The sequence below is a fragment of the Dysidea avara genome, chromosome 6 (assembly GCF_963678975.1).
Source record: "Dysidea avara chromosome 6, odDysAvar1.4, whole genome shotgun sequence".
NCBI classification, from domain to species: Eukaryota; Metazoa; Porifera; class Demospongiae; order Dictyoceratida; family Dysideidae; genus Dysidea; species Dysidea avara.
In genome coordinates, this window is record NC_089277.1 from 17,642,519 (window position 1) to 17,666,045 (window position 23,527).

Sequence of the window (23,527 nt, forward strand, 5' to 3'; positions counted from 1 at the left end):
GGTGGTGAATGTAGCAGTAAGTGGTTTGCTGTAACTGTTTTGTAACTGTTTTGGCTTGTTTGTTTGCACAAGTATGGTTGCAAGGCTATAGTAGGCTGTGTATATTTATCGGCTGCCCACGCAATTAGTTGATCACTCTTCACAAAGGGTCTGTAGTCCCACTAAAAACACTGTTTGATAAGCTGGCTTAGCTGTTTTATAACTACTTGGCTTCCTTTTCCATGAAAGGAGATAGTAGCAAAACTGTATAAAACATTGCAAAAGTCGGCTTCCCACGCAATTAATTACATTGATTACATTATCATTACAAATGCAGTTTATACACATAAACTTCAAGTGATTTTCTGCTCCTCTTCCTCTGTTCTGAAGAATTGAAGAATATCGGTAAATATTGGCATATCGGTTACAGGAATAGGCAAATAATCGGTATCGGCAAATGTGAAAAAATGCATATTGGTGCAACACTAGTTGTTAAGGCCATTTTTTTTGGCCCCAGAGCTGGCCCTATTAATCATTGTACTTATATGCATTTAAATTTTTTGTAAGTTTTCTTCTTCAGATTTACTGATGGGCACTATGAAGTATTGTTGACTGGTCTGTGCATAACGTGGTGACTTGAAATGTTAAAGTGGTACGTAGCATGTCTTGTATGCACATGTTATAATGTGTTGTAATGTGTCCACACGTCTTAGAAGTAAATATAATTGTATTCTCTATAAATACTCAGTTCCATTGTGCCACTGGGTCATAAGCAGGTCTGTGACCTGGACAATGAAACCACAACCGATTATTGGGCACTCATAACTGATCGATTAACCGATTAATTGGCAGATAATTTACTTTTGATACAAAACCATTGAATGACAAAAAGCCTTGTTTACACCACACAGACTAAAAACAGTAACATTTGCTATACAGTTGTAACAATTTAATCAAGAAATGTACTTGATGCATTTGCACTTTCGTAATGTTCTCTTGTAATCTTGGTGTAGTGGATAAAGGTTTTCATGAAGAAAAATTAACCGTTCTGCATACTGTGGTGTTAAGCAAGATCTTTTTTTGAGAAATGACGTTTCCACTAATGCTAAATAGACTTTCTGATGGTACTGATGTTGCCACAATGCAGAGAGTTTTCCTAGCCAATTTACAAAGTGTGGGATAAATAGATTTATGGTCTCTCCACCAGTGTAGAGGTTTGCCATCTAGATCAATTTGTGGCTCAATCCTATACTTAGCAACTTCAGCACAAGCCTGTTCATTTATTGACATAGTAGTACTCCTGTCAGAGCCATTGCTACCAAATTTTCTACCTAGCACTTTTTTCAATGGATGTACTTTTTTCTTTTTCTTAGGTGGGGCCTCCACAGCAAGTGAAGAATCTTCTACATCTGATATTTCAACAACTTCACAGTCATCTGCAGAATCAACATTAGCAGCGGTTTGAGTGACATTTATCTTCATGAGTTCACAAACTTCATTTTCTACATGTTTAATAACACCATCCATTGTAGCTCTGCTTAAATGTGCAAGGGATTTAAATCGTGGGTCTAAGAATGAAGCAGTATTCATAAGAAGAACTAAAGATGGCTCCAAGTTTCTTTGATTTAAATCCTCATCAACAGCTGCCTTGACTGATTTTATTGTTCTAGAATCACCATCCTTTTGTTCAGCCTTTTCTTTTAAATCAGCTAAAATTGGTCCAACGCATGATAACGTGGGATATTGCTGACCACTAAGTATTTCTGTGGAATCTTTAAATGGTTCAAGAAAATGATACAAATCCTCTAGTATATGCCACTCAGTTCGAGAGGGTTCCAAATAGTGTAGCTCTCTTCTTGCATGAAAAATAGCCACAAGAGCTTCCTGCTGTTCAATAACTCTACCAATCATTGCATATGTAGAATTCCATCTCGTGCATACATCCTAATTAAAACAACACTTTTAGATCTATATGTATTTGCAATGATTTATTGCAAACAATAATACAAATTAACAAATACGTAATTTATTTAACCTGGATTAGCTCATGTTGAGGAAGGCCTAGCTGTTTCTGCTTGCTCTTTAAAGCTTCAGAATCAAACCTTGACTTATGGAAATGTGTAACTATTTTCTTTTCCTGAGCTAAAGCTGTGTGTACCTCTTGAACATCCAAGCCATCCTGTACAGCTAGGTTTAAACTGTGTCCAGCACAAGGAATTGCTAACAACAACAAACAATCAATCACAGCATTCCTAACATTCTGGGCCAGCAACCACTTCCTTTTAAATGTCTATATTCCATTCTTTAGTGAACTCCTTTAAAATGTCAGCGATATTAATAGCTGTATGCCTGCCAGGAAAATTATGTGTGACAAGATTTCTGTGATGCATCACAAATTGGTTATCGATAAAGTGGACAGTCATTGATATGTAGCCATCACCAGATCGAGATGTCCACAAGTCTGTCGTCATTCCAAGATAAGACACACCATCCATTTCTTGGCAAACACTCTGTTTGGTTCTATAATACATCTTTTCAATCACAGCATCCATAGTACGGTGACATGAAACAACATACCGAGGCTCTGCTACCTCCATTAGGTTTAGAACCCATCACCATCAACAGTGCTCACTGGCTTCAGGTCTCTAACAATAAATTCTACCACAGATTCTGTTAGCATCTTAGCTCTGGCCAAATTAGGAGGTAGCTTTTCAACAGTCCGTGACCCTCCATGTACTTTTTCTATGAAACAATCCATAGTGACACTTGGCTGCCCCACTCCACTAGATTCATGACTCCATAATTCACTGTATTGGATTGGGTGCATTGCTCGCAGATGGTTCCACAGATTTGTTGTACCACCACAGTTCGATATTTCCATTTTTTACACAGTGTACATGTCGGCTTTGTACCAGCACTAGATTTTATCTTGCCAGTCATAGCGTCTACTTTGTATCCAAAGTAAGTCCACACTGGTGCTACCTTTCCTGGAGGAGTTTTCAACTCAATACCACCGCTTGCCATTATTAAAAACTATCGAGAAACGGTAGAAACTTTGAGAACAAAGTCAGAAAATGGCGCTGAGTAGCTCACGTGTGTAAATCACGTGATCTGTGAATTAATCGCCGATTGTGTCAGTGACGACGATAATCAATTTACCATCGTAACAATCGGTTGATAATCGATTAAATCGACATCGATTCACAGGCCTAGTCATAAGTGGGTTGAGTGGATTATCCAGGACATTTGGGTCACATTTTGTCCTGGCCAAGTGGATCTCATCCACTGACAGAATATACAGGATCAGATCACGTGTATAAATTACAGTAGAACTTGTTTATTGCCACCTACACTCAATAAGCAGGTAGCAGCGTATAAATTCTAAATTTGGAATTCGAGAGAGGCTGTCTTTCTATACTGGTAGCTATTAAGACAGGTTGTACTGATGGAGTATACATACTAGAGATGCAACAATATCCCTCACTTAGTGTCGTTTGATAGTGATGCAATGGAGACTATGTATTGTTGTATTTAATATTGCAACTCTAGTACATATTTTAGTTAACTGCTTAGACATACTGGAGCCACACCCACTCATTGTTGTCATTGCACTTACTCGTTACTCCCACTGTGTTTGGATGAATACGCATGTCATCATGTGAGACTTGCTACCATACTCCCATTGTGTTTGGATGAATATGCATGCCGTTGTGTGAGACTTGCTATCATGGAGAAGATTTTTATAGCAGTTATATCACAGTCATTATTGTACAATTCTTACATTATTGTTGTGAAAACTGTTTGGTATTCATGTGTCCTCTGTATGTTGTAATTATATGCGTAATTTTGTGTGGGGATGCTATAAAATGCATTGTGACAATAGTAAATCATCAGGTGGCTTTGCACACTTCCTTTTAGGCTAGCTACATGTGCTAATTACTCACAGATTGTGTCAACAACTGGTAACTGCAGTTGTGCTCTGGGTCATTCTTGAAGCCACGCCCTTAGAGAGCAAATTACGTGGGGGCAACTAAATTCAAATTGAATAATGGCACACAGCACACTTCTTTATGGCTACATGCACTGATTAACAACACACAGCCCAGTTCATCAATAACCAGTGACCGTAGTTTTGCTCTGTGTCATTCTTCAAATTCCGACTGGACTGAGTTAAATTCTTACAGAGAGCAAACTATGTGGGGGCAACTAAATTCAAATTTCAAACTAGTCATTCTTGAAAACTTATGTTTCAATTTCAACGAAACTTTTAGAACAGTTTAAAGACACATTGCCCTACATGCGAAGCGAGTATTGCAGAAAACAACAATATGGGTTTTGTATTTGGTCTCTAGGTCGACTGAGGACAACTGAAACTACGTTTGGTGCTGAAATTAAGACTGTAGGGTAATGATGTATGGTGAAATCCATGATGTGAATCTTGAGGCGATTGAGAGAGTAGTGAAGCAATAGCAAGGCAATCAATGTTCAGAATGCACAAAGGAATGCAAGGTATACACCTGCGGTTGCGTCTAACTGCATGCAATAAAATTAAAAAAAAAGAAACCTCCCTTTTGATGTTGGCAATCTCAATTTCGAAACAGTCTGCATGAATTTGCTTCACTGCTTGTGTGGTAGTTACTAGTGACACGATGAGATCAACTCTAGAGTTTCAGAGGAATAGCATAGTGATGGGTGAGTTCCAGGAAGGCCAAATTTGACAACGTTCGTTCCTGTAAAATCCTCACGTATAGAGGTCGTGTCATTTATTGTATGTGGTGCGCATTTCTGCTTTACCGGCCGCACGACTCACTACCGTGAGTCTTGATTTCTTGCATGGTGTATGACACTAAATGGAGTCTTAACTAATGACTTATACACCTTCCCTAGAGTCTGTCTGTTCTCCACACTTTCACACTTTGTAAGACATCTGCTGATTATAAATGTTTGCATGAGGTGTGGCACTAAGTGGAGTCTAAAAGATTTCTGCTTAAAACTCCTTCCCTAGGTAACTTATGGCTACACACACTTTCACAACTTATTTGTCAGGCATTAGGGCTCATGTCTTTAAAAGTTATTGTCTGGATTAGAGGTTTGAACGGAGAAAATAAGCGTAGGGGCAAACCAGAATTAGATAATGTCAATGCTAGATGGACTGTACAAACACAGGTATATTGACTGGTATATATAACCACCCCAAAAATACCTTCGCTGTAAAAAAGGCGTGCCCAAGAAACTACAAGTACCTGGAACCCATTGTAAAAAACAAAAAGAAAAATCAGCTTAGCTGAAGTGAAAAGTAACTGGTAACTTAAAGAGCTGATATCTGAAGCGGCCAAGAATACAATTACTAAAGTTTAATCCATGTAAGAACACCTTGGCTATAAAACAGGTGTATACATGAAAGTAACTGGCAACTGAAATGGCTGATATCTGAAGCGGCCAAGAATGAATGGTCATATACAACTAATTCAAAAATTTAACACTGAACCTTTATAATTCAGCTGTGTTCTATATTCACTCTTGCTGCATCGTAAAGTAATTTCTTTTAACTCTAATTGGCTGGTAATTTGGCCGCCTTTTTTAATAGTCAGTATAATAGAGCAAAAAAAGGCGGCCAAATTACCAGCCAATTAGAGTTAAAAGAAAGTACTTTACGATGCAGCAAGAGTGAATATAGAACACAGCTGAATTATAAAGGTTCAGTGTTAAATTTTTGAATTAGTTGTATATGACCATTCATTCTTGGCCGCTTCAGATATCAGCCATTTCAGTTGCCAGTTACTTTCATGTATACACCTGTTTTATAGCCAAGGTGTTCTTGCATGGATTAAACTTTAGTAATTGTATTCTTGGCCGCTTCAGATATCAGCTCTTTAAGTTACCAGTTACTTTTCACTTCAGCTAAGCTGATTTTTCTTTTTGTTTTTTACAATGGGTTCCAGGTACTTGTAGTTTCTTGGGCACGCCTTTTTTACAGCGAAGGTGTTTTTGGGGTGGATATCACTCATTTTTGTCAGTGATAGACTCTATATTTGGTTTAAAAGGTAATTTTTTTGGAAATGAGCAATTAACAATAATGCAGAATATTATCTTGGAGAGTCAGTAAAATCCATACATAATAATGATTGTTTCATAACACCGTAAATTCGGAAGTATGCATTTACGGTGTAGTATGACTGTTCTATTAGAGTAAATTTATCTTTACTGCCTGCACGTGATGAATATATCTCATATCTGTGCATGTTAAATGCTTCAGACACCTAATTAAACTTGCAAGTGCCTAATTAGTTCACAGTTGCTACACAGCTATAAATACATTTGTAATTGTTATCATCATAATCATTTAACCATTTTTTAATATTTTGGTCGCAACTTCAGGAGTAGAGCAGCAAAGAAAGGAATAGAGGACTCAACCATCAAGACTTGTATATGGGAGATGGAACAGTATTGCGATGGACAATGCCGGTACTAACCCCTCAAGGGTGTTGCAGTACAGTATAGATGCAAGACCAGAGCCTCGATCGTCACCTTTTGACTGTGGTCACAACTTCAGGATTGGAGCAGCAGAGAAAGGAATGAAGGACTCAATCATCAAGACTCGGGGAGATGGAATAGTATTGCCATGGACAATGCCAGCACTAACCCCTCAAGGATGTCACAGTGCAGTATCGATACAACCACTCCAACCAGTGCATAAGACCAGAGCTCGATCATCACCTTTTGACTGAAATTTTTATACTTGATGAAGCAATTAAAACAAAAAAGTTGTAGTACTTATACTTTCCTGAGGGAACATGTCCCCAGAGTCCCAGACTCCCTTGCCTGTTCAGCAGAATAATAGGATTGAGCCTTACTCTTGGCCTGAATGTACATATCAGCAACATAATACAGTAGCTGTAGACAGCAACATAATACAGTAGCTGTAGATAATGCTAGTTAATGCCCCTAGGCAGAGCTATAGGGGTGGGAATTTTTCCCTACTATCATACTATCATAGTAGTTCTTCTCGCAGTTCTTTGCCTGGCCATCATCAACTGCTGTCCATCAACTGCTGTCAAAGCATTAGTCTCGTCCCCCAGACCCTTCCTCAAGCATGCTTATCACACAAAAATAACTTAGTTTAGTAGTGTACAAACAATTATTCATTGACAGCTTATACTACACTTACCGCATTGTTGAACCATGTATATCACCAGAATCCACCAGATTGACAACTAACACGTGATCTATTTAGGGGAAATCTCGTGGAAAGTCCCTAATTACCTTAAGCGGACACTCATGATACGTGGTTTTAAATTGAATGGTTTAAGAATGTAACTGGATGGTGAGGCGTACTTTAATCGGCTCGACTTTACTGAGAAACTCGAGCCCCTCGTGAGAAACTACATCGCTTGAGCAACGCTTGAAAAAGTAAGAGTCAAGAATACTGAGGGACTCTATGATATATGCCGGTCTTGAATGCTAACGAAACGAGGAGTGAAGTTTGTGCAACGTGTCACATCGCCACACACTGATTCACCGTGTTTGTGTGATAGGGTTTTTGGACCTGTCCACCAGATGTTGAAAGGAAATTCATTCCAACTTGTGAAGTTGTTGGTATACTCATTGTTGGGGTCCATGGGGACATCGATGATCATTTACCAGTCAGCTGTAAGTAATGTCACAACAGAAGGAAAGGAACCATTTCCATACCCCTATGGCATACTGATTTTCCAGGTCAGTTTATGTACACCCAACCACAGAAATGTAGAACTTTGGTTGCAGGTGGAAAATAAACACCTTTTTACTCAGTTACAAGAGATTCACCCAGCTGGGATAAAATGTTGAAGTGAATGTCATTAGTACCTACTTGCGGTTCATCAGGTATTGGACAATTCCAAGTGTCCAGATTATGCGGTTGTCCTCATGTTCAAGTTTACACGTTTAGGCAAGTTCCACAACATCCTATAATCTATTACTATATCAGTGTGGAATAATGCTTATATAATATATTTCATATTCCAGGCTTTAGGTATGTGTATTGTATTTAACACCTGCTTGTTGGTTTTTGCAGGCCATCTGGTCATACTGGTTTATCCACTAGCAGTTGAATGTGATCATGGTACATATGTAAGTTGAGACCATGCAGGAACAAAGATGAGACCATGCAGGAACAAAGATACAGGTGTCATGAATTTCAGGTCAGTTGACATTCAGAGGAATTGTATTATTGCAATTGTTCTTTTTGTAGTTATCAATTATCAGTGACCAGTTTGTGATAGCGTACTTTTGTTTGACTAATGACCAAATGTTCTGGTTTACATGCTTACCCAACAGTTATGTTACTCACTTAACCTGCATATGGGATATATATTTTTAGTTCATTTTGATTATTCATCCTTTATTGGTACAGCCCAGCATATTGATTTTTTGCACATTCCCTTTTTAATTCAGTGCCTGCTGGATTGTTTTGTCAGATATCGAAACAGATGTCTTTGGTGTTGCGACCGATGTTCCAGGTCAGTTTGCATGTGTGTTTAATTTAAGGTTGACTTCAGTGCCTGCTTATTCTTTTACAGGTCTCGGTATTGAGTGTCATGAATTTCAGGTCAGTTGACGTGCAGAAGAATTGTATTATTGCAATTGTTGTTTTTGCAGTTATCAATTATCACTGTATACTAGTGATGTGAATTTGCAGGTCAATCTACTCAGATGTATCAGGCATAGTGTTGATGGGTTCGAACAAGTATCCAGTGTAGACTGTAGTGGCATCAAGGGTGTTAATTTCCAGGTCAGTTTACATGTTGTGATGTTAGTGATTTTTTCCTAGTACCCAGATATTAAGTGTATTGTATTTAATGCCCACCTGTTATGTTTTTAAATTATGGTATATCAGTGTAGACAGTGCAACAGTAAGCCTTCTGTGTTGTAGTAACTATTTGTTTCATAATATTATGCTGTTGTCCCAGAATGGCACAATTTTTGGGCAACCAGTGTGAAGTCCAGTGGTACAAACATTGTATTATGACCAAGTTGTGATAGCGTACTTTTGTTTGACTAATGTCCTAATGTTCTGGTTTGACTAATGTCCTAATGTTCTGGTTTAACATGCTTACCCAACAGTTATGTTATTCATTCACTTAGCCTGGGATATAATTTTTGTTCATTTTGATTATCCATGCTATTATTGACACAGCCCGGCATATTGATTTTTTGTACATTCTCTTTTAATTCAGTGCCTGCTAGATTGTGTCATCAGATATCGAAACAAGTGTTTTTGGTGTTGCGACTGATGTTCCAGGTCAGTTGCATGAGTGTTTAATTTAAGGTTAACTTCAGTGCCTGCTTATTCTTTTACAGGTCTCAGTATCGTCATGCTGACATACAAGAAATCATCACTATTGTTGGAACTATTTTTAGTCAAGTCTTGATGTGATGTTAATTAACGTTGTTACACATTGTTGTATGTTTACCATATGGCAAGAAATTATCATGGCCATCATGAAATTTGAATATTGTGTAAGTTGTGTGGACCAACCCCAACTCATACATGGTCACTGGCAAACCACGAACCACATTCGAGCCACAACACCACCAACCACATTTGAGCAATCCATTACAAAATTTTGTTGCACCATTTGTGTGTGCATAATACTTAATGAAAGCCACAACACAAGCTACATGGTACATACTACATAGAGGTGGTAACCCCTAAAGGCTTGTTACCTTTTGTATCACCTTACCGGCCTTTGTGGTTAATCTATTAAAAATTACATGTAAATAGAGAATTGAAGAGTATGCTTATAAAGCACCTTCGCTAGTGATTTTGTTCTTCAAACCATAAGACAACTGGCGATTTATAAACGCTCGCATGGGGTGTGGTACTAAATAGAATTTAAAAGATTTCTGCTTAAAACGCCATCCCTAGGGAACTTACGGTTCAGCACGCTGTCACAACTTGTTTATCAGGCATTAGAGTTTGTGTCCACGTCGTGTCTTTAAAAGTTATTGTAGGGATTAGAGATTGATTGAAGAAAATACGCGTATAGGCAAACCAGGATTGGATAATTTCAGTGCTAGATGGACTATACAAACACGGCTATGTTGACTGGTATAACGTGACAGTAGTAGTAACATAAGGTAGAGAAATAAAGTGAAATACGCCTATTTTTTATTTTGCGATGGTTACTTTTTTATTTTAGCGAGGTCGCAAGAAAACTATAACAACTCCTAAAGATTTTTTATCACGTAACGCAATACAAATCTATTGAGAGATGTTGCATAATTTAGGACTAATATTGCGAAACCGGCCCTACACGTAAATAACTCACAGTAGTGGCCGCGCGTCTTTTAATTGGGCGTGCGCTTTGTAGTTTCTTGGCCGCACGACTCACTACCGTGAGTCTTGATGTGACTGAAAGTGTAACACAAAGTAGAGAAATACAGTTAAATATGTCTAAATACGGCTATACTTCTTATTTTAACGAGGTAGCAAGAAAACTATGATGACTAAATATTTTTTTTATAACATAATGCAATACAAATCCATTGAGAGATGTTTCATAATCCAGGGCTAATATTGCAAAACCATCCTACACGTAAATAACTCATAGTAGTGGCCCAGCATCTTTTAATAGGGTGTGCGCTTCATAGTTTCTTGGCCATGTGCCTCACTACCATGAGTCTTGATGTTAGCAATATAACATACATGATACACAGGCATGCAAAAATCTTGAAATATCTGTATGGACACTGTTCTGGCAAGCTAATTAGAAGAATATATCTAATATGGAGTTTATGATAAGGTATTATAGGCTGCATGCATATGTCTCTTATGAGTGGTATATCTCGATAACACACACATACATATATAATATTCTGCTATATACCACTTTGACACCTCAGATGAAAGGAAACCATAGGGTCATATATCACATATTGCCCTGTGGTTAGGGCGCTATCATGACATAGCCCTGACCACAACTGCCTTTGATGCTGAGGAAGCTACAAATCATCACTTCCTTTTGATTATTTATATAAAGATGCTTAAAGTTTGCATTGTGGGTTTGAATTAGAGCTGCTTAAAGTTTTGCATTGTGGGTTTGAGTTAAACATGTTGGTTTAGTTAGGGGCATTGTTGTGAAGCAAAAAGAATTGAGTGAGTCAGCTTGCATAGTTCAGTTACTAAGCATCACTAAATAATCATTTTTGCAATGTGAGGATTGTTTTTCTACAGAGTACAGTTCAACTGCAAGAAAAGATGCCACAAACATTCCCAACCTATATGCCTAAGTGTTTATTTTAGCACCTTAGGTTACTTTACTCATCCACAAAATGGTTATTTGGTTTAAAATGGTATCACTACAACCAGTGAAATCCACAATCATTTCTTTTATGTGTCCACAATTTAAACCCACAATTGATGTTTGCAAACCTCTGTATAAAAGTAATGTGGTGAATGCAGGTTTGTCTTCCTTCACCTATTAGGTGAGCATACCAGAGTGGTATATATTACTTATCATGGCCACTCAGGATTTGCCTAATATACAGTATATGCCAGCGCCCTCAGGCTTGGGCATATATACCAGGCAAGTCCCTCATGGCCAAGGTATAACTATTAAATATATCATTGCTGTATGTATACTCACATTATTTGTTTGATTTATACCAGCTCCTCTTGATAGCAACAGTTTTACAACTTGTAAATGATTGTATTTTACTGCAAAAAGCAATGCAGTATTGCCTGCCCACTAGACCATAATGATGATACATAAACATAATACAACAGAGTCTAACTGACATTGTGTATACGTATCCATTATATGCATTACATACATACATACACATACTACGTACGTACGTACATACATACATACATACATACATACATACATACATACATACATACATACATACATACATACATACATACATACATACATACATACATACATACATACAGACATACATACATACATACATACTTACATACATACATACATACATACATACTTACATATACATACACACATACGTGCATACATACATGCATTATATACATCACATACATCAACATATGTACGTATGCATGCATGCATGCACAGCAAAGCAAAGCAAAGCCTTCAACTGCTGTGCTAGGATGGTCATGCTTACCCAGTGAACCACACCTGTGCATTACTCAGGTCAGCACAAGCAAATCCTCCTGGGGCAGAGCTAGTAACCCGCAGGAGACTGTACCATATCCCACAGGTGAAAGTGTGGGCACCCAAAGTTCCACCTGGACCTTCACGTGCTATGTGAGATATGGACAGTTGGCATTTGCTTTACCAGTTAATACCAGGTACCCACTGATGTTACAACTGAGTGGGCTGCTTCCCCAATTGACACCAGGACACCAGGCTCCCATTTAAGGAGCTGGGTAGACTGGAGTGATGTGAGTAAAGTCATACATACACACACACACACACACACACACACACACACACACACACACACACACACACACACACACACACAATTATTTAACACGTTGTTTCAAGGTTGCATGCATGGAAAATAAAGCATGAGAGAACATGTTTGAGAGTCTAATATAATTTTGATACAGAAACCTTACTATTTTATAGAAAACAAAGCATATATCTTCAGTATTCTGATTCTCTCAGACAATATACATACATATGGAAGTTTTCTGTCACAGGATAGCTTGATAAGTGTGGGAGGAAGCAAGTGTATACCCCTCTTAATTTAACCCTACAATATGCACTGGTGTCATTCACAATATTTCAACATACTAAATATTGATCTAAATGATATTCCACCAATTTAGCAGTATCTAGATCCAGAGAGTAGAAAGGGTATGTGACCCCTTCTCCATCTCTCAACTACACCCTTCACCATCCTCAAATAAAATTAGATGATCAAAGTACTGTAACACAGCTGCCAAATACTCTAATAGAACAGTGATCACATGCAACACAGAATCTTCCAAGTGTAGTGTATTACTTAATTTGTATAAAAGCTGCATTCAAATAAATGCCTGCCTCAATTTTAAGCTGGGGTTTTTCAGCACATTCAGAAAATAAATGGCTGGTAATATAAACCTAGGCTATTAATGGAGTCTACTGTTATGTCTTTAATTCTTTCCCTTGCCGTGCTTTATCTTTAAATCTATTAACATTAAGTTAGAGCCATCTGAGGGATGAGGTGCTACATATAAGTAATCGTGTGAGTACATGCAGTTCATGCAAGTATATGCATATGCAGATATATATGTGTCACACAACTGTTACTGAATTATTTTAGGCCTTCACTACACTTTTCATACAGTACAATAATACTGTATATTAGGGACCATGGTGATTTGCACTTTCTCACAAAACATACTGACCAGAAGCCAGCCTCACAATACTTTCATGGTGCCTTGGTAGTATTCATTAGTTATAAACAAGCCCAAAAGTGCCTTCAAAATGACCTTAAATGCTTCCAATAGGTCATTACAAAACTTAAAAAAATTTATTTAGTGGAATTTTCTGCTGATTGAATGACTGACTGATACCTTCAGACGAACATATCTTGATAACAACTGAAGCTACTGGCTTGAATTTTTCATCATCACTTCAACTTGACAAGTGTCTTGGCATACCTCAGTATTTACAATGCATGCACCATGGAATTACCATTGTCCTCCTTTGCATTTCATTTATCTTTGCTGACAGCAGAAAGTCCTCTTTGTAGTAGCACTTGATGGCTTCCCTACACTATTGTTTGTATTTATTTATTAATGGAATAAAACTATGTATACACATCAATGTTGAAACCGGGTCACTACTGCTGACCCGGATGACCCACTGACCCGGATTTGACCCGGATGTGACCCAGATTAATTAAAGCCGAGATGTGTTTCGGCTAGTCTCGAGCGAGCGAACGAGTCTACATTTTGAGCGTTCGATTCGTGTTGAGTAAATATTGCAACTTCAGCCTAGCTGTAGGTTGAAGACCAAAAAAAAAAAAAAAAAATGTCTTCACCTACTGACAATAGCTACCCCTCACCATAGATACCCTCAGTTTCGTGCTACACACTACACTTACTAACAAATGGGCGTGGCTGAGCATATGTTGGTAATGCGATAAGTGGGCGTGGCTCACGAAAGAGCTATGCGATAGCGTTTATAAGTTTCCACGTCGTCAAACGAACAATTTCGTTTCTCACGTGATCCAATCCGGGTCAGACCCGGATAAATTGTAAACCGGGTCAGACCCGGATGACCTGGAGAAAATGTGACCCGGATGACCCGACCTGGTTTCAACGCTGATACACATTAGGCCTGAGGCCTTTCACAGTATCCATATCCTATTACAGACCAATAATTGTCTAATCTAGATTTAAAAGAATTAATTGTGGGTGCAGAGATTACAAAACTAGGTAAATCATTCCACTGATCAATTACCTGATGGCTGAATAAATCCTGTCTTATTGAAGTTCTGGCTCTTTGTTTATAAAGTTTTAGATGGTGTCCTCTATTACTGGTCGTGGTGATAAAGAGATTCTTAAGACTGACATTATTGCGATTATTTAATATCTTGTAGACTTCTATTAAATCACCTCTTTGCCTACGACAATATAGAGAGTACAGCCCAAGAAGTTTCAGTCGATTCTGATAAGGCATACTAGATAAATCATGTACCAGTTTGGTGGCTCGACGCTGAACATTTTCCAGTAACACGATATCCTTAATCAAGTACGGATACCAAACTTGAACACAAAATTGTAACTGAGGGCAAATATAAGTACGGTACAAAATCTTGAAAGAACTACAAGACAAAAACTTGAAAGAGCATTTTATTCTACCAAGAGTTTGCATGGCCTTGGCCACTATTTGTTGACAATGAAAAGAAGGTTTCAAATCTGATGAAATCCACACACTCAAATCCTTTTCCTTTTCAGTGTAAGGAACCATAACCCTCTTGCCAATTTTAATATCAACAATAAAATAGTAATCTGCTGAAGTTATTATGTAAGCTGATACATATAGCCTTACATTTATCAATACTCAAAGACAGTAATGAATGTAGAGACCATTCCATGGCAATACAATCTAGATCCTTCTGTAGCTTAACAACTTCTTCAGAACATTTGACTACTCTGTAAAGCTTGGCATCATCTGCAAACTGCTCAATAGATGAATCAATGCTGAGGGAAATATCATTCACATACAACAAAATAAAGCAAGAGTCCTAATACAGATCCTTGAGGTACTCCACTCTTAACTGTTATCAATCTGGCCATTACACTGTTATATATAACACTCTGTTTTCTGTTTAAAAGAAAACTTCGTAACCATGTCAAACTTTCCCCAGTACTTCCACAAGACTTTAATTTCCTTAACAAGTGCATGTGTGGGACAGAGTCAAATGCTTTACGATAATCCAAATATAAAATGTCAACTCTCCAACCTTTATCTATGGCAAGAGTCCAATCGTTGTATGACTTAATAAGGTTTGTAAAACAAGATTTACCATGACAAAAGCCATGTTGAGTTTCAGATATAATATGTTGTAAAGACAGAAAATGGAAAAGCTTATCATAAATTATAGACTCAAATAATTTGATAATGTGAGAGGTTAGCTCGCAGGTCTATAATTATTAGAAACGTGTTTGGAGCCTTTATAATGAATAGGAATAACATGAGCAGTTTCCATTGTGGACAGATTTCTCCAATCTTCAATGAGTAAGAAAACAGCTGGTGTAATGGTTTAGTGAGAGAAATAGCACAAGATTTCAAAATTTTAGGGTGAATTCCATCAGGTCCTGGAACTTTACGTACATCTAGGTGAATTAGTTTGTCGTATACTTCATCTTCAGTGATCTCAATGGTGGACAAGTTTTCAAAAACTATCAAAGTGAGGTCAGGTACAGCATAGTAGTAATGTCTTCTTCAGTAAAAGTAGATTCAAAAAATTCATTTAAAACATCTACTGTCTCCTAATCGTTATTGCAAAGTGTTCCATCGAGTTTATGTACAGTGTCACTTTCACTTTTGGTTTAGAGTTTAGATAACGATAAAAAGATTTGGTTGTGTGTGGAAATTAGCAATAAGTGATTTTTCATAGTCCATCTGAGCCTTTCTAATGCAGTGCCTTACAAAATTATGTTGAGTGGCATATTTTGTTACAGCGATACTTAACATGTCACAGACAACAACTCATCATTATCATTGAGTTAATTCTTATAAATTATAGTATATGCATTTACAAGTCAAAGTGTTAATAACTTTAAAGTCCTAATAACTTGTTATAAAAATATAGTTACATATCTCAAGTAGGATAATCTCTGTTATACACTTTAAAAATATAAACTCTGTTACACTACTCCTCTCTCCAAGAGGACTGCCCGCAGTCCCAGAGCTAATTAATGTCAGTCATAATCATCATAGCATGTTCCTTGTTCTTTCAGGGTAATGCCTTGGTGGTTGTGATAGGGCAGTCACAGTTTGCTCCTGTTGTACATCATCATTTTCATCAACAAGCTGTAGGTTCCTCCTGATAGTAGAGTTAGGGCTGGGTGGTTGTGTATCCATTTGTGGAGTGCTCAGTTGTGTTGAATTGTTTGGCCTCATGTTACTTGGACAAGGCTTCAACCAATCAAAGTTGACCACCTTTCTCTGGTTCCTGTTTAGGGTGTGCTGAATCCGGTAAGTAACATCTGACAGTTTCTTAACTATCTTGAAGGATCCCATCCATGGATGATTGAGCTTTTGTCTAGGGCCTTTCTTTGCAACTGCTGAATGAAGCCAGACTAGATCACCTGGTTTGTAGGGTTGGCCGTGGACTTTCTGATAATAAACTGTTTCTGGCGGATGTGAGAGTTGGGTAATCGTGCTCTCACTAGGTCATAGGCAGTTCTCAGCTGCTTCTAAAGTGTCATTGCATATTCTCTTGGAGTAGAACTTGATGGAGTTGGTGTGTTGGTCTCATACATTACATCCAAATGTAGTCGTGCCTGTCTGCCATACATCAAGTAGAATGGAGTACAGCCGGTCGAGGATTGCACGCTAGTGTTGTATGTCATACACACCTTACGGATCTACTGCTCCCAATCAAAGGGATGGTCTCTGGTTGATAGCATGTCAAGCAAGATTCTGTTGAACCGTTCCACAAGCCTGTTGCTTTGCGGATGGTATGGCGTGGTTCTAGTCTTGTTAATATTTAGCAGTCGGCATATCTCTGTGATTATTTTAGATTCAAATTGACGTCCTTGATCAGAGTGTAATTGTTGTGGTATTAAAAACCTAAGGAATACTTCTTCTACAAGTTTTTCTGCTACTGTGGTTGCCTCTTGATTTGGTACCGGAAAAGCCTCCATCCATTGACTAAAGTAACCCCCAATCACCACAATATAGTAATTGCCCTTCTCACTCTCAGTTAGTGGGCCTACTAGGTCAATTGCCATAATCTGAGTGGGATAACCAGCTGAAATGGTTCCCAGGGAAGCACGCTGTCTTTGGGACGGATTCTTTCTTGTGGCACACTAAGAACATGTTTGGCACCAGTTTTGCACATCGGTGTAATGCCCTGACCAATAGAACCATTCCTTCAGTTTTTAAAGTGTTTTTCTTGGCCTAATTGTCCACCACTGGTTCCTTCATGTGCCTCACATAGGATCTCAGTTCGCAAATTGTTTGGAACAATCAGCTGAAATGATCTAGAGTTGCTCATAGGCTGCACATAAACCCTATACAACACTCCATTATGAACGGTGAGTTGGTCCCACCTTAGGAGGAGGTGTCGATATTCAACACTATGACCTTTGGCTAGGCTTCTGGTTTGTTTCTTTGGCTTTGAGTATTAACCCAACACAGTTATCAGTCAGTTGAAACCACTCATGTCCTCAGAAGAGTATCCCCTTGTTATGTTACTAGATGAGATGGTCATAATTGGCTGCTCCATCAGGTGAGACTCTCTGCTGCATTGCCGGCATGGGTAACGGGACAATGCACCCGCATTATATGCTATGTTTGTGACCTGGACAATAGATAATTGTAAAATTATATTCCTGCAGTTTCTCCAATAATTTTGCAAGCTGTCTTTAGGCTCTTTCAATTGCTGAAGCCATGCCAATGCACCGTGATCTGTTGTAATGGTGAACGGAGCACTGAAGAGATACTGTATGAAGTGTTGAAGATATGTAACTACGGGCAAGAGCTCTTTCTGAGTCACACAATGGTTTTTCTCAGACTTGGTAAGAATCCTGCTTGCATAACATATTATGTGCTCTGTGCCATCAGACTGACATTGAGATAACACAGTGCCCATCCCTGTATTGCTTGCATCAGTATCTAAAATAAACTGCTTAGACCAATCTGGTAGGGCCAGATTTGGTGCTGAAGTAAGAAACAATTTCAAGGAAGAAAAAGCATTCTTGCATTGTTCTGTCCATTCAAATGGAGTTTTCTTCTCAGTTAGCTGGTGTAGTGGTTTTGTAATGGAGGCAAAGTCCTTCACAAAACGTCTATAGTAATTGGCAAGTATGAGGAACTGCTGGGTTTCCTGGACTGAAGTAGGCCTAGGCCATTCCTTCACCTTTAAAGTTTTGGATGGATAAGGGGTGAGATTCCTGTTGAAGAAACAATATGGCCAAGGAAGTTTACCTGATATTGTAAAAACTGACATTTTTTTGATTGTAGTTTTAACCCAGCCTGCTTTAGTTACTCAAATACTTGTTGAAGGTTTGCTAATTGGTCTTCAAAAGTTCTCCCCATAAAAATTATGTTATCAAGGTATACAAGACAGCTAAACCATTGGAGTCCAGCCAGCACAGAGTCCATTAGATGCTGAAAAGTGGCAGACACATTACAAAGCCAAAAAGGCATTACATTAAACTCAAAAAGGCATTACATTAAACTCAAAAAGGCCTTCTTGAGTGGAGAATGCAGTTTTGGCCCGATCCTCCTGTGACACCTCAACTTGCCAATAACCACTTTTCAGGTCTAATGTAGTGAACCAAACTGATCCTGCTAAAGCTTTCAAAGTATCATCCACCCTGGGAAGTGGGTAAACATCTTTTACTGTCAAACTGTTCACTTTCCTGTAGTCAATACAAATGCAAATTGTGCCATCTTTTTTCTTCACTAGGAAGATTGGTGATGCCCAGGGACTTTTGGATGGTGGTATAATACCTTTTGTAGACATTTCATCTAGTAACTGATGCACTGTATTATGACGTGGTAGTGGTATTTGCCTAGCTGCTTGACGGATTGGAGGAGAGGTACCAGTATTAATACGGTGCTGTAATACAGTCGTTCGTCCTAAATCTTCATCACTACTGGCGATCACATCAGAGTAGAGGGAACACAAAGCTAGGAATTGTTTTTCTGAGCCTCAGTGATGTCATCAGGAAAGGGTTGTGCTATTAATAGGTCATTATGTATGTCATCTGTTGATGCTGTCCCATCTTCTCTTGCAGTGCAAATTGAGTGTTCTTTGATGTGCTTTGTAGTAGCAATTTTGCTATTCTTGTACAATGTTGTTGGTGTCAAACTTGTATTCACTACTCTTACTGGCACCATTTCACTTGGAGTACTCACTAATGCTCTAGCAACACACAGATAACTGATTAGGCTCATAGCATTCCACCAGCCACATTCCCATAACAATTTAGTCTACATGGGCCACGACTTCCATTTCACTACTAGCAGGGACTGTCACTGTGTCTGTAAGAATAATTTGGTGGACCTCACTGCAGTTCTTGTGGAATGTGATGTAAGTATAACAATGTTCCCACTAACTGAAATTTCTCCCTTGATAAGGTCTAGTGTGCAGCTTTTGGCCTCAAGGAAATTTAATTTTAAAATAGCATCCACTGTGATTTGGTCAGCTATAATAAATTCATGTTCAAACTCTACTCTTGCAATGGTCAAATGAACTGTGGCCGACCCTTGAACTTTAATCGGGACACCATCAACCCCCACTAATCAGTGTGCTGTGATTGGCTTAAGTGTGTTGGGATTACTCTTCACTCTTTCCCAGACTTCACTCTTGACAAGGCATACTCCTGCCTTAGTATCTATAAGGAATGATGCAGGTGTTCCATTGATTGCACATGATATGGCATAACTTGATACATTATTAATTGAAATTGTTGGTACACTCTGCTTGAGGTTGCTATCTGTAGTGTTCTGCTTTTTGGATACTTGTTCAGGTGGATTGATCATGGCACAACCTCTGGAAAAGTGCCAACTTTTCCACACCGGTAGCATATCACTGGTTGACGGGTTATATCCTCCTGTTGCCTTATTTGTTTGCTGCATGGTCCTGGCTGCCCACATCTTTTCAAGCTTGTTTCTAGCTGTTCCACTCGGTCAAGTAGCTTCTGGGTTGCTACAAGCATCTCTGTTTGAGTTTCATCCTCTATTTGTTTAAGCACGTATAAGGCAGGTGACATCACCAGGTAAGATTGTAAATCTACAGTAGCGCTAACAGCTTCTGGTATATTCTTGATGTACTGCAAGCGAAATACGTGGGTCTGCTAACTGTTTCATGTAGTAATTCAAGGGTAGTTGTTCTTGATCTATGTCTCGGAAATCTGGGAACACCCTACTGACCAATTGATTCGGAATCCTCGTAGTCAGCCCAACTTTCATTATCTAATTTCTTTCGATTCTCTAGCTCTGCCTTGTACAATTCTCTCTTGCTGTCTGGTTCAAACTGGTTGTATAAAGCTGTCTGTGCAGTCACGAATGATCGTAGTGTCATGTTAGGTAATTTCATTAATGCCACATGTGCCTTATTTGTAACCCTGACCTTTAACCAACATAGCGTATCTCCATCGCTCCATCCATTGAGGTTTGAAATGATGAATCCATGCATCAAAATCTCCTTTTCCATCAAAGGTCTCTGGTAGCAATAGTGGGCAACACGGGCTCCCCTCAGTCTCCCCTCAGTCTCTACTTGGGACATCTCCAGCTCTGAAAAATATTATGCAACGACACGATCTCACAGCAGTGAACGTCACCTTCTTGGGTACCGTTAAATGAATAATTCTCCAGGGTACCACAGCTTTATCGCCTAGAGTTAATAGGTTAAACTGCTGTGCCTCAGTCAATCTTCCTCCGGGGCGCCGATATATCAAGTAGCTACATCGAGCCAAGCACTAACGCCATCTGTCCCTGGATGTAAAGTGTTCCTGCCGACTACGCCAGTGTTACAGCAATACTTAACATGTCACAGACAACAACTCATCAATATCATTGAGGCCATTCTTATATAGTGTATGCATTTACAAGTCAAAGTATTAATGCCTTCAAGTCCTAATAACTTGTTATAAAAATATAGCTACATATCTCAGTTAGGATAATCTCTGTTATATACTTTAATAATATAAACTCTGTTACATTTTGAATAAACCAAAGGAGATTTTGTACATTTATATGTACTGAACAAAGTGTGCTTCAATTCAATAGCCTTATTAAGAAAGTTATTCCACCATGGTGGCTTGGTACTATGTCTTCTTTGAGAACATAATGGAATGAACTGAATAGTTGTGTCAAGTATCTTGTCCTTTAGAAGAGTCCAATTAAAAGCTAGATTATGATGACTAAAACAGACTCCCAATCAAAATTTGAGAGATAATTATTCATGGAAATATAATCCCTTTTATAATAGTTGTAGAATGGTCATTTGTAATTGGGAATTTCTGCTATGATTGGGAAACTCTTCTTGTAGTGTCCTTTATTTCAAATGCTGTGTAATGGACTGAAAAAAAGTGCATTGGCCATTTCATGTGATTGATAGTTGGGGTGCACATTCAGATGAACCCATTATGTATGGTGCCAGTTTTTTGATGCAGTATGTGTGGATTCACCAGTCAAACAATTTTACAAGAAAGTAAACAAATAATGGTAAAAAAAAGTTTGATTAGTGATCTTAGAAATAAAAAGTAATGAAACAAGGGAAGATCACCTACACCTGAAGATATACTAGTGAACAGGGATGGAGAAATAGGGGGGCAGAGGGGGAACTGCTCCCCCACTTTCAACAGTGGAGGGACAGTGCCCCCTCACTTTTCCAATGCCCAGTTTGCCAAAGTAAAGTAACTATTGTAGTCATTAGCAAACTTAATTTACTGGGATTTATGCTAAAGGTTATGCAAGAATGGAGTACTGCATGAATCAGTGTTGGGAGTGCACAAGATCGATATACTCTAAAAGAGCAGTCAACTAACTACTCTAATAGAACATTCAGCGGAAACATAAGTTGATCCTGCTATATATACAATTAATTCAATATGTCTTCATTAACACATATATCTATACATAATCAAGAGCATGAGTTGCTCTGAAATGCCTTCAATTACTGGTGAAACTAATTGTACAGTATCTTAATGATAGTCATTGCCATAATATTATAGGAATATCCTATTCAAGTACACATGTACCACTGAAAATACTATCTAATCCAAAACAGCCAAGCTGTAAAAAAAGTGTGCGGCCCTCAGAAAGGCTATGGTGAAAAAAGATGTGAAATCCAAGGTGGCGGCCAAGAAATGGCTGTGATGGTAGGTTAATGGTATAAATTTTAATAATGACAATTCAGGTAAATTTTGCAAAGCGGCACAAAAATTCACCTGAATTGTCATTATTAAAATTTTTACCATTAACCTACCATCACAGCCATTTCTTGGCCGCCACCTTGGATTTCACATCTCTTTTCACCATAGCCTTTCTGAGGGCCGCACACTTTTTTTACAGCTTGGCTGTTTTGGATTAGATTTCATTTCTTTTTGTATTTGTATACCCCAAAGCCGGCCTATGGCCAGCTTTGGGACTTTTTTAACCTATGTTTTTTTTTCTTTACTACAGGAAGAAGAAAAGATGAAGTAGATGTACTTTAAATATTTTATCAGTAAATGTACAAATTATATATATAATACATATGTGACCGGATTTGCGAAAAGGGGCCTTCCACACACATCCAATTTGCCAACTTTGACAATTGATAACTTCAGATTGGAAAGAGCTATTGCCTTGAAATTTGGGCAATGGTGATTTCTTTGCAGCTGAACACTCTACAAGGTAATTTCTTCTAGCTGATCTCTACAGGGAGATTTGTTTGTAGCTGAACTATCTACAAGGTAACTTCTTCTAGCTGATCTCTCTACAGGGTGATTTGTTTGTAGCTGAATTCTGTACAGGTGATTTTTTTGCAGCTGAGCTCTTTACAGAATGGTTTCTTTGTAGCTGAACTCTCTACAAGGTAACTTCTTCTAACTGATCTTTCTACAGGGTGATTTGTTTGTAGCTGAACTATCTACAAGGTAATTTCTTCTAGCTGATCTCTCTACAGGGTGATTTGTTCGTAGCTGAATTCTGTACAGGTGATTTGTTTGCAGCTGAGCTCTTTACATAAATGGTTTCTTTGTAGCTGAACTCTCTACAAGGTAATTTCTTCTAGCTGATCTCTCTACAGGGAGATTTGTTTGTAGCTGAACTATGTACAAGGTAACTTCTTCTAGCTGATCTCTCTACAGGGTGATTTGTTCGTAGCTGAATTCTGTACAGGTGATTTGTTTGCA

The 23,527-nt window shown here is 38.4% G+C and overlaps 1 protein-coding gene across 2 annotated transcripts in view; it reads right to left on the minus strand.

Annotated features, from left to right (window-relative positions):
- The window catches only part of LOC136257865 (uncharacterized), a 188,719-nt gene that overhangs the window by 115,080 nt on the left and 50,112 nt on the right, over nt 1-23,527 (minus strand). For both annotated transcript variants that reach the window (XM_066051183.1, XM_066051182.1), the window contains exon 3: nt 11,607-11,708. In XM_066051183.1, coding sequence (XP_065907255.1) covers nt 11,607-11,708 — 102 coding nt within the window. The remainder of the gene's footprint in view (nt 1-11,606; nt 11,709-23,527) is intronic.